General features: G+C 42.6%; 1 protein-coding gene across 2 annotated transcripts in view; it reads left to right on the top strand.

The window, feature by feature from the left end:
* The first annotated feature begins 1252 nt into the window (after window positions 1-1252).
* Window positions 1253-12879, top strand: part of LOC129702192 (55 kDa erythrocyte membrane protein-like) — a 63039-nt gene continuing 51412 nt past the window's right edge. Inside the window, exon 1 of one of the 2 annotated variants that reach the window (XM_055643830.1) lies at window positions 1253-1694. In XM_055643830.1, the coding sequence (XP_055499805.1) occupies window positions 1566-1694 (129 nt within the window). In that variant the 5' untranslated portion in view covers window positions 1253-1565. The remainder of the gene's footprint in view (window positions 1695-12879) is intronic. The other variant, XM_055643831.1, reaches the window with a different exon arrangement.

The following is a 12879-nucleotide window of genomic DNA, read 5'->3' as shown; positions in this document are numbered from 1 at the left end:
ACAAGGTTTTCCCGGGTGGCGGGACTGTAATTTGAGGAAGGAATGTTCTTGCTATTGAGTTGAGAAGGAGTGCAACACATAAGATTGTTAAGGTTTGGACAACAAGGACAATCCCGTGGGAATTGAGGAAGGACATTCTTGCTATTGAGGGATGGCGTAGGGATTGTCATACTGCTGCTGAGAGAATGGAGCAGCTGGGCTTGTACACTCTGGAGTTTAGAAGGATGAGAAGATATCTCATTGAAACATATAAGATTGTTAAGGGCTTGGACACACTAGAGGCAGGAAACATGTTCCTGATGTTGGGGGAGTACAGAACCAGGGCCCACAGTTTAAGAATAAGGAGTAAGCCATTTAGAACGGAGACGAGGAAACACTTTTTCTCAGTGGTGAGCCTGTGGAATTCTCTGCCCCAGAGTGCGGTGGAGGCAGGTTCTCTGGATGCTTTCAAGAGAGAGCTAGATAGGGCTCTTAAAAATAGCGGAGTCAGGGGATATGGGGAGAAGGCAGGAACGGGGTACTGATTGGGGATGATCAGCCATGATCACATTGAATGGCGGTGCTGGCTCGAAGGGCCAAATGGCCTGCTCCTGCACCTATTGTTTATTGTCTATTGAAATTCAATGTCTGTTGTGGGGCAATGTGTGTGCCGATAGTTTATCGATCCTTCTTACAATCTGTTGGGTTTTCCATGCCATTTACTTGACAATACTGACTTAGGACATTACAGTTGCCCTCTCTCAGACCTCTCTAGGTTCCTGACTAAAACATTAACGCCTTTTGAGTTGAAACTCCAGTTAGTCTCGGCAGGACCTTTGAAATGACATCATGAACGGTTCAGTTTTGTAAAGAAAAGCAATCGCAGTTCCTCATTCGTGATCATTCCATTTTAAGAATGTTCACTCCTTATTTGGCATGATCTCAATCCATTTGACAACCTTCTTATTTCTGTAGATCTCATAAGACACTTGTGCCAGTACTTGTATTGCTTGCGAGCCTCTTATACCTGTAACTTAATTTGTTCCAGGTGGTCTGTTGCTTTATGAAGGCAGCAGTGCCGCCACGGTGTTAGGCTGCCTGGCGTCTTCCATGATCAGATGCTGACGGAAACCTCCCAGTACTCCGTCACAATTCAGTTCAAATAAATCCTTAATCTGCTCGTGTTTCGTCAAATCGTTCCCTATTCAGGAGGTTGGTACAATCCGGAGCATGCTAGGAGCGTGCGTACACACACCGCACACAACACATACACACACACACACACACACACACACACACACAGTCATACCACACTGACCAAGAGGAACCGGCAATAATCACTCACAGATGCTCATGACTAGATCAGGCGTGACTGAGGATTTATTGTGCCTATCGCGTTCCCTCCAGTCTGTCATCTGAGCTGCACTTTAGACTCCTGTGTTTTCAGGAAGGGATTTATCTCCCAGCTCCACTCGCCCGGCTTTCTTTCCTCCTGCCAGCCCGGCGCCGCAACAGGGTTCAGCGCTGCTCCAGTCTTAACAGAGGATTCCTTCCAAATACCAACGAAGACTGACAGCTTAATCACCATGACCCTAAAGTCCAACAAGAGCGAGCCCCTTGGACCCTTTGCTGTCTTCGAGAGTATTAACAGTTGCCGGACCCCACTGTCTGATCTGTATCTGGAGCAGCTACTGCAGACCAAAGGCAAGCCGGAGGTGAGTGGAATCGGGCTCGCAGCCCTTGTATTCATCCCCCTCCCCCAACAGCTCCCAGTCCCACTGTCGTGTCCTATTGTTCGCCACGGTGAATAGAGAAGGGTTATAAACCTGCTGCGGTGTGTAGAGTTAGTGTGTGCACAACTCCTGCCTGCATCTGACCACGGCAGCTGCACCCTGCATATCATTCCCAAAGGCCACGCTCACCTCCTCACGCCTATTAATAGATTTCATCATCAAAATATTGTGGAGGTGTCGCTTACGGCAGGCAGCCTGTGAAGTGATCAACAGAAAACAGTTTGTATTGTGGGAAAGAGCCCGGCAGGAAATATCAAATCAATTCCTCCTGTGATCGGGACCAACTCGGTCATTCCTGCTTCTACCCATTATGTTTCAGAGGCAGTCAGTATCAGTAGGATTGGCTACACACACGTAGGGCGATCGTTGCTGTTTGTTTCTGTTTGGTGGAGGATATTTATTCACTTCAAAGGAAACTTTCAAGAATGTTCTCTCTTCCCAGATAGCAGTCAGTATTTGTACTGAAAATTGTTGGGAGGGCAGAATTGATTTTGTTGTATAGCCCCCGACTCAACCACCTCCTCACCCCAGCCCTGGTAGATCAGCATATGAGCTGGAAATTTGGCTGTGGTGGCATAGTTTGTATGAATGTGGTACAGTGATGATTGTGAAGCTGAGAATTGATTGTGAAGCGTGAGGGGCTATGGTACTAAAGGGAAACACACGTTGTGAACTTATCATGTTGCACTCCATGCACCCGAACAGAGAACGCGAGGCACACAGAGTGCAAGGTACAGCGATGCTGATGCTGTGTTGGTGAATTGTACGTATATGTACTGAAGAAAATACGTGGGCCTTCAATGGAAAGGCAGGCTGCAAACAGAAGGAAGTAGGTGGACCCAATGACCAGTTAAAGGGCTGTTCAGTTCCTACCTGAGCCACCGTTGAGAGGACCAACACTGGCTCTTAAAGAATATGCAAACTTTGGAGTTCACAAACTCTCCCTGTGACTGCATGGATTTCTTCCAGTGTCATCCCACATTGATAGACATGTGAGTTGGTTGGTCAATTGGCCAATGTAAGTTGCTGGAGATGGGTGACAGCATTTTGGGGCATGTTGATGGGTATGGGAGCAGAATAAAATAAATGAGGGTCAGAATGGTGTGAATACAGATGCTTGATGGTTGGTGTGGACTTGGTCAGCTGGAATGCCAGTTTCTTTGCCGTCCTCTCCAGGACTCTTATGGATTGTTGACAACTGGTGTTCTGAGAGCTCCCACCATAGTAAGAGATCACACTTCTACATAATCAAGAGAATTTTAGGACTAGAATCCGAATAACATATTTTTAAATTCCTTAAAGCAAAGTTTGGATTTGGGGCAACAAGGTAATTTTTTTTTTAGTTACAAAACTAAGTGCTTGTTGTATGGAAAATATAGTTGTCCATAGACCTAGCAGAATGTAATGTTTCTTGGGTTGTATTGGTCTTGGTGAAATAAAATGGCCCAGAATTTCCTGTTATTGGTGAGCCACTGATGTTTGCTGCTGACCTACCCACTCTGTCTGTACTTTTGTAAATCTTTCCGATGTTACAAGCTCGTTGGCAAAGGGTCATCCATTCGTGATTCTCAATCAAGCACTTAAACATGGCAGGAAAGTCTTTGAAAGCCAACAAATATTGGGGAAACAATGAAGAGTGATTACAAATTCAGGCCATTAAAACATTTTTAGTTAAAAAATATGTAAGATACCTAAAAACTTGATCGTAAAAACATTAAAAATATACATTTGTCACTTATTGTTGTACTTACTTTAGGTCCTTCCCAGAATTCTGTTAAATTTTGTTATTAAAAAATAAAATTATTCCTCTTATTTCTTAACTGCAATCTGAATTATTTGCAGTATTCTACAACTTTCTTTATCCCTTCCAAAATTGAATATTAGTATGCAGGGCTCTATACGCCCAGTATAATTACATAATTGTTATATATAACCTTGGTGGCTGTATATTGCTTAGAGACAGTAGGGGATAACCTGATGAGGCCAGCAGAGTAAAGTGTGGCTAAGAGTGCTGAATTTTATTGAAACTTCCAAGTTGAAAGTTCCAGTTGCGCAAATGATTACTGGCACAATCGGCAGGTTGAGCCTGTTTCCATGCTCTATGACTCCTTGACAATTTACTTGGCAGATTAGTTTATATGATTGTGATGTATTGCCTTTGCAAATTCAAAGACTTGAAAGTAAAAACTACTGCAGTCATTGTATGTGGAGGCCAATTCACTGGATGTTTTCAAGTGAGAGTTAGATTTAGATCTTAGGGCCAAAGGAATTAAGGGATAAGGGAGAAAAAGCAGGAATGGGGTACTGATTTTAGATGATCAGCCATGATCATATTAAATGGCGGTGCTGGCTCGAAGGGCCGAAAGGCCTGCTCCTGCACCTATTTTCTATGTTTCTAACTTTAAGCTTCTGGCACAACTTTTGCAGGTATGTGATGTTATTTTATTTAGCCATGACAAAGGCCCAGGATTTGCAATGATTGGAGCTGATATTCTTACAGGTCATGTGTTTAAGAGAATCTCTCACCTGCAACTCCTCAAGGGACCGGTGTTGATGACCCTTATGCACCAATACAGAACATACTTCTATGCAATTTAGAATTTGAAGATCTATGTTTTTAACTGTGTATGACATTAGTAAGAATTCAATTCAGAAAGATGTTTTTGGAAGCACTGCGTTGAAATGAAAGAATGGAAATAGCCCACACGCATTGATAGAATGGTCACCTTTGTATCAGGAGGTCAGAGTTCAGTTCCACTCCAGAGAACTGCACAAAATTGTGTTTGATACTTTAATGCATGACAGAAAGTTATCGTTTGCATGGGTCATTAAACTAATGATCATAGGTGATTATAAAAGATCCCCTGACACCACTCAATCTAACGTGATATTCTTTCCAGTGGCCTGGTTGATATATATGAATCAACATCACTGTAAAAAAAAAAAAAAATTAAATGTCTATTTTCCCTTTTACTGTTTGTGGGATCTTGCTGTGTACACATCAGCTGCTGTGGTTAACACCATAACAATACTGCTTTCCTAAGTGCTTCACTGGCAATGAAATTCTTTAGGGTGTTCTGATGTGCAAGTTTTCTCTAACAGTTTCTCCTCCAGGGTAGAGCTGAATATGGTGAAAGGAACCACACGGTAGTATTCTGCTGACTCTAATTGAAATGTTTGCATATAGAGCCTGCAGAACCATCGCTGATAAAGCAGATACAATAAACAGAGAATCCAAATCAACAGTTACCAGAGAGTAAAAAATGGTTGGGGTGTGATTGATCGATATGAACCAATATGACAAAGCATTGTGCTGGAGTAACTCAGTGGAACAAGCAGCATCCCTGGATGACGTGGATGGGTGATATTTCAAGTTGAGGACTCTTCTTCTGTCCGAATGTAGTAGAGGTAAGGTTGCTGGAAAAGAGGTAGGGGTGGGACAAAGCCTGTCAAGTGAAAGTGGATACAAGTGGTGGTGGGGGGTTATTGCCAGATGGGTGGACAAAAGCCAGACATCAAAAGAAGACAAAAGAGGGGTGAAATGTCATGCTAGTGAAAAGGATATGGGGATTAAGGAATGGGGGATAGTGGGCGAAATAGGGTGCGTATCTGGGTGGGGCACAGGAGAGAGGGGGGGGGGGGGGGGGGGGGGAGGAGTGGAGGCAGGGTGTGTGTTACCTAAAATTGGAGAATGCAATGTTCAGATCGATGCTCAAATTCTCAACTTGCTCAATGCTCAACGATGTTTCAAAGTATTTAAACTTTAAAAAACGATGAACATGTAGTCGCTTTTACTGAGGCAATACAGTAAACCTGCATATCCTTTTGCTATTGAATTTGATCATCCTGGGGTTTACATAAGATCTGTGAAATATTATTTTGCAAAAATTGGTGTGTTTAAACATTCAGAAAAGTGCAGTTGAAGCATCTGACCAGTATATATTCCTATATCCATAGGCTTGCACTGCCTCTTCTCTGTGATCTCATTCGGCCCTTTAATTTCACGAGTTATCTGAAGGGATTAGAATTCCAGGAGAAAATTGAAACTGGTAATGTTTACCCACAAACCAGCCATGGATAACCCACTGTTTATCCCAGTGTCCTCTGCTAAGATGTTGAGCTAACCGGTGTCTATGGACTTCTTGCTCTGGAGTCATCATTATTCCAGCGGCCCTTTCCTTAGCCTGACAGCCACATGGGTCACCTTTCAGCACAGGTGACTGGGCAGAAATCTCAAGCAAGGATTCTTCCTGTTTTCTGCTCCATTCCCATCCCCAAACATATCTCACTTTAAATACTAAACCTTTGGCTAAACCATCGGTCAGTCGTGCTATTTCACCTGTGCATTGGTGTTGTTTCTTTGTTTATGACTCGTGTGAAGAGTCATGGGACAGTATTTGTTGTGTTACCATTGTCAGAGTAAAGCAAAGTCATTATTGTGGAAACACCAATAAAGGTCACATTGTTTTTTTTTTGTTTTGTTTTTTTATAATTTTATTTATTAGAAGTAAAGTGCATTACAATAATACAAGCCAAATATAACTTATTACAATTCTTGTACTACTTCATTTTTTAAGCTTTAAAAAGAGAAAAAAGTAAAGAAAGTGAGAAAGAGACGTGATTGTGTGAAAAAGTGATCAAGAAAAAAGAAGACCCATTACGCCAAGAGTTAGAGAAAAAAGTTAAGAAATAGGCCGTAGAAAAGAAAAAAGAGAAAAAGAAACAAAAGGTCACATTGTTAAATCAAAATTTGGATTGTTATTGTCAATCTATGTTGCTGAGCAGATTAGTACAGGACCTCCACCATGTATTACCATATATCACTGCAGATCAATGTGGTGTCAATGTAGCTGCACTGTACAAGAAGTTGTAGGATTTTTGTGTTTGTTTTCCCTAATATTTCATGATGTTTCTTTTAATTCTTTGTTGTTGCCTTTATTTTAAATCAATTACCTCTCCTGGCTGAGGATAAGTACCCACCCAGTAATGAATCCATTGTATAGTCCCTCCAATTAATGTCAATGTAAAGGAAACCATTCGTACACAGCTACTAGAGGTTCGCTCTGTCCACAAGATTTCCTCACCGCCATGCAATGCAATGCCTATTGACAGGTATTAATGTTGGAAAATCCATGCCAAGATCCCGTTCATCTGGGGAATGCCCAGAATTATTCAATGTTTCGATTGCCTTGGATCAACATTGCCCTGAAGATACAGATCAATCAAATTGAGTCCTGCTAAAGGTTGAGTGAGCCAGAAGCCTGAGTTCCAGGCATAAGCAGTAGTAGGTAGTGAAATGCTGAGGTTTCAATGTAGCCAGAGATGTTACTGCAGGTGTAAGTGTTGATGTGTGAGGATTTGATGCAGAATCCCGTCTGCACTCATCCATTCATCCACTGTCTCCAGCTGCAAGATATAAGTCACTGTCAGTCTTGGCCATTCGCTGGTTTGGGGCTTGGGCCAACTCCAGGAGTTGTGTTGCTATAATCAGCGTCTATCCACTGCCCATTCTGCTGACAACATAGAGGTAAATTTGTAAGCGTATACAGCCAATTAATGCATATCAGTCTTCTCTTTATCGAGTCCAAAGAAACAGCAAACTTAAAAACATTTCAGATCTTGATAGATAGCTGATTTCACTCCCATGTTTATCTACATCAAACCCTTCCACTGTTTATCCTAATGATAACACATCAAGGATGTCAATGAGGTTAAATTCAAAACTGATCCTATTATGTGTAGAGATGTAGATATCCAATATCTATCTGATATTCTAGCTTTATTGAATTAGGTTGTGTATCAGTGCTGATGTAAACTAGACCAGCCGTGAGCTGGCCGTGAGCTGGCCATGAGCTGGGTTACTTTAGTTTAGCAACACAATAGAGAAACAGTCTCGTCAGTCCACCGGGTCCATGCCAATCTGCGATCCCCACACACTACCAGCACTATCCTACACATTAGGGACAATTTACAATTTTTACAGGTCAAATTCACCTACAAACCTGCACGTCTTTGGAGTGTGGGAGGAAACCGGAGCTCCTGGAGAAAAACCACGCTGTCATGGGAAGAACATACAAACTCTGTTTCGACAGCACCCGTAGTCAGGATCGAACCCGGGACAACTCTACCGTTGCGCCATTGTGCTGTGCCCTTCTGGTTCAGAAGGAATCGGAGATGCTCTGGTGATGGGGCCATTAACAGCAATTGTGTCTGGACTTAGCTCCGGGGTCAATGAGTTGAGATCGCTACTGATGAAACCTAAACTCTAAACCTCGGTTCACAGTCCAAAACCCGTCCTTTGCTTTGAGGTTTTAATGGATTTATATGTTCAAAACCTATCATGATAGGCATGGAAGCATGTAATTAACATATTTTTGTGGAGTCATGACATCACAGAATTCTACAGTACTGGAGTCTATTTAGCCCATTGTTTGTTGGTCTTTGAAGTTTAACCCAGTTCGATCCACTCCCATGTTTCTCTTCCATGTTCCTACAAATCTTCCTCCTTCAAGTATTTGAAAGCTAAGACTGCATCTCGATCCATCACCTTATCAGGTGCATTCAGAATCTAACCACTCAATGCATAAAAATTATATTTTTTACGATGCTTCTTTCCTTTGACAATCATCGTAAATCAGTGTTCTCTGGTATCGACCCTTCAGCCCCACAGGACAGTTGCTCTTTATTTATCTATCCAGACTACAACTGATTTTAAACACCTCCATCAAATCTCATCTTGCTTTGCAATCCTCTAAGGGATTCATATCTGTCCAAAATGATTGAAGAACGCCCATCTAAATTTCAGTTAATTTGCAGTTTTGGCAATGAACGGACGTGCTTCCACTATGTTTTGATGGCAGCAGAAAAAGATGGGAATGGCATTTGATTATAATGAATAAACCTACGAGAGGTGGAGAGTGTCAAATTCACGACAGACCCTTCTCAAAACATATTTTTACTCATGTGCTGGAGACAGGAAGACTGTGCTGTCTCTGCACAGGCAGTCTGTTATACCAGCAGTTGGTTTAATTATGGATTTAATTAGCCGTTAAGACACAAAAGGTCCTCATGTGGTAGGCAAGTGAAGGGAATGACAGTTCACTTTATGCTCTTCTACTTAATCCTTCTCTGCATTGAGAATAATTAGTTTCCACTCTGGTTTTATGGGTTCTCAGGTAGCTGATGAACCTGCTATGGGAACCAGGGATACTTCTAGAGATAGCACAGTGTTGTTCAAAGGGACAGGTAGTTCCTGAGATGGTGCATCTTTCCTTTTATTTATGCTTATGTTTCTGACACTTAAGTTCCTGACACTTAAATTCAAGGTTCACAGTGCAATCTTGAATGCTCCTTCTCAAATGCCCACGAGAATTATCGCTCTTACTCGCCCAATGGTTCAGTGATCTTACCCAATGTAAAGCTGAGTCACAGATTTCAAAGGGTTCAAGTTCTGATTTAGCTTATCAGTGCCGAAGATACAGCAAATAAACCCGGTGTTCATTTTGCTTGTGAGAAGGATTTGGTTTCTGTTTACCTGTCACCCATTAAATGTCACTCTAGATAGACAGCAGATGGGCATTTCTTTGCACTCTGAGGTTTATGGCACAGCTCACACATAGGGCTGGAGAAACTTCAGCAGAAAAGAAGGGCTATGGCTCATTGTTTTCCTTATCACAATTAGGTCTTCTTGAATCTAATATTGTCCTGGCAAATCTAGGTGGGATTTTAACTTTTAGTAACGACTGCCCTAGCTGCAAGGAGTTCATTTGTTGTGACGCATAATTCTCCAAAATGTAAAGAAGAACACTGTGAAACTCAATCCCTGTATTGTTATGAAACTGGTTAAAAACAAATAGGCAGCAGCTTTAGTGCGTTTCCCACCTCAGAAGATGTCTTAAATTGTGAGATTAACAGTCCTGAGGAAAGCTCCACATCGCCACATCTGTGCAGCACTTGAAACCGATTGTCGCGTTTGAAGGTGCAACCCCAGTGACTGCTAGACACCAGTGGGTACACACAGGCTTCATGGAGGAGAGGACATTAACAGTAGTGCTTTTCTATGCCTCCGCCACCTGGGTTCTTAGATTCACCGTGCCACAGCTTGATCACACAGTTACTCCCCAGCTGTTAACAGGCAAGCGGCACTGTGGCGCTGCGGTAGAGTTGCTGTCTTACAGCGCAAGAGACCCAGGTTCGACCCTGACTACGGCTGCTGTCTTACGAAGTTTCCTGTGACCACATGGATATTCTCTGGGTGTTCCAGTTTCCTCCTACTTTCAAAAAACGTGCAGGTTTTGAGGTTAATTGGCTTGTGTAAATTGATCCTGGTGTGTAGGATAGAACTAGAGTAAGGGTGATTGTTGGTTGGCACGGACACGGTGGGTTAAAGGGCCTGTTTCTATGCTGCATCTCCAAACTAACTAAACTAAAATGCATGGTCTTCCTATCGACTAGAGTGCAGAGAAGATTTAAAGGGATGAACTCCAGAATTTGTTCATCCCTGTCTTGCAAAAAAATAAAACTGAGAAGGCGGCTCAACCGTGGCTGACAAGGGAAGGTTAGTGTTAAAGCCAAGGAAGAGGCATATAAATTGGCCAGAAGAAGTGGCAAACCAGAGGACTGGGAGAAACTTAGGACGCAACAGAGGAGGGCAAAGGGGTTAATTAAGAAGGGGAAAAAAGAGCATGAAAGAAAGCTTGCAGGAATATAAAAAACTGACTGTAAAAGTTTCTATCGGCATGTAAAAAAGAAAAAATTTGTGAAGACCAATGTAGGTCCCTTATAATGGGAAACAAGGAAAAGGCAGAACAATTAAACGAGTACTTTGGTTCTGTCTGCACTAAGGAAGACACAAACAATCTCCCTGAAATGCTAGGGGACCGAGGATCTAGTGGAACTGAAGGGAATCCACATTAGTCAGAAAATGGTGTTAGGTAAACTGTTGGGACTGAAAGCAGATAAATCCCCAGGGCCTGGTGGTCTGCATCCCAGAGTACTCAAGGAGGTGGCCCTCGAAATCGTGGATGCATTGGTGATCATTTTCCAATGTTCTCTTGACTTTGGATCAGTTCCTGTGGACTGGAGGGTAACCAATGTAACTCCACCTTTTAAGAAAGGAGGCAGAGAGAAAAGGGGGAATTATAGACTAGTTAGCCGTACATCGGTAATGGGGAAGGTGCTGGAGCCAATTGTGAAAGATGTTATAGCAGCACATTTGGAAAGCAATGACAGGATCGGTCAGTCAGCATGGATTTATGAAGGGGAAAACATGCTTGACTAATCTTTTGGAATTTTTTGAGAATGTAACAAGTAGAATGGATAAGAGAGCCAGTGAATATGGTGTATCTGGACTTTCAAAAAGCCTTTGACAAGGTCCCACACAAGAGATTAGTGTGCAAAATTAGAGCACATGATATTGGGGGTAGGGTATTGACATGGATAGAAAACTGGTTGGCAGACAGGAAGCAAAGAGTAGAAATTAACAGGTCCTTTCAGAATGGCAGGCAGTGGCTAGTGGGGTGCCGTAAGGCTCGGTGCTGGGACCCTAGTTGTTTACAATATAAATTAACGATTTAGACGAGCGGATTAAATATAACATCTCTAAGTTTGCGGATGACACAAAGCTGGGTGGCAGTGTGAGCTGCAAGGAGGATGCTATGAGGCAGCAGGGTGATTTGGATAGTGATTTGGGGGAGTGGGCAGAAGCATGACAGAGCAGGATAAATGTGGATAAATGTGAGGTTATCCACTTTCGTGGCGAACAAGAAGGCAGGTTATTATCTAAATGGTGTTAAATTAGAAGGGGAGGTGCAACGAGACCTGGGTGTGCTTGTACATCAGTCACTGAAAGTAAGCATGCAGGTACAGCAGGCAGTGAAGAAACAGTGAAGAAGTTGGCCTTCATCGTGAGAGGATTTGAGTTTAGGAGCAAGGAGGTCCCACTGCAGTTGTACAGATCCCTGGTGAGACTGCACATGGAGTATTATGTGCAATTTTGGTCTCCTAATTTGCGGAAGGATATTAATGCTATTGAGGGAGTGCAGCATAGGTTCACCAGGTTAATTCCCGGAATGGCGGGACTGACATATGATGAAAGAATGGGTTGACAGGGCTTGTATTCGTTGGAATTTAGAAGGATGAGAGGGATTTTATAGAAACATTAGAGGATTGCACAATGTAGATGCAGGAAAAATGTTCCCTATGTTGGTGGAGTCCAGAACCAGGGGTCACAGTTTAAGAATAAGGGGTAGGCTATTTAGGACTGAGATGAAGATAAACTTTCTTCATGCAGAGAGTTGTGAATCTGTGGAATTCTCTGCCACAAAAGGCAGTAGAGGCCAATTCACTGGATGTTTTCAAGAGAGACTTAGATTTAGCTCTTGGGGCTAAGGGATATGAGGGCAAAGCCAAAACGAGGTACTGATTTTGGATGATCAGCCATGATCATATTGAATGGCTCGAAGGCATGAATGGCCTACTCCTGCACCCATTTTCAATGTTTCTATGATCTCCCATCTACCTCATAGGGGACCTTGAACTATCTTTAATCAAACTTTATCAGACTTCAATGTACCAATTGATATAATATCACTGTATATCTTGTACCGAATGTTGTACCTCTTATCTTTTATCTGTGCTCTGTGTACTGCTTGATTGTATTCATGTGGAGTGTTTTCTCTGACTGGTTAGCACGCAAACTAAAGTTTTTCTCTGTTCCTCTGTACACATGACAGTAATTTACTGAACTAAAGTGAACTTTGTTTTATTTATTCAATTTTGGGGATCTGCTCACTGCTGGCAAGATCAGCATTTGTTGAACATCTGTAACTGTCCTTGAGAATTGTGTGGTGCGTACCCTTCATGAACCACTTCAGTCCCTGTGGTGAGAGTGCTCCAACAGTGCTGTTGCAGGGGGAGCTATAAGATTCAGGCCCACATAGATTCAGGCATATTTCCAAACAGAGTGGAAACCTGGAGGGCAACCCGCAGATGGTGGTGTATCTGTATGCCTGTACCCCTTGTCCTCCTTGGTGACCAAGATCTTAAGTTGGACTGAAGCAGGTGTGGCAAGTGTCTGCTGTACATGTCGTAGATGGAGATCATTCAC

Source organism: Leucoraja erinacea, chromosome 12 (genome assembly GCF_028641065.1).
Source record: "Leucoraja erinacea ecotype New England chromosome 12, Leri_hhj_1, whole genome shotgun sequence".
Lineage (NCBI taxonomy): Eukaryota > Metazoa > Chordata > Chondrichthyes > Rajiformes > Rajidae > Leucoraja > Leucoraja erinaceus.
Note: the sequence above shows the minus strand (reverse complement) of the source record. Positions and strands in the feature narration are given on the sequence as shown.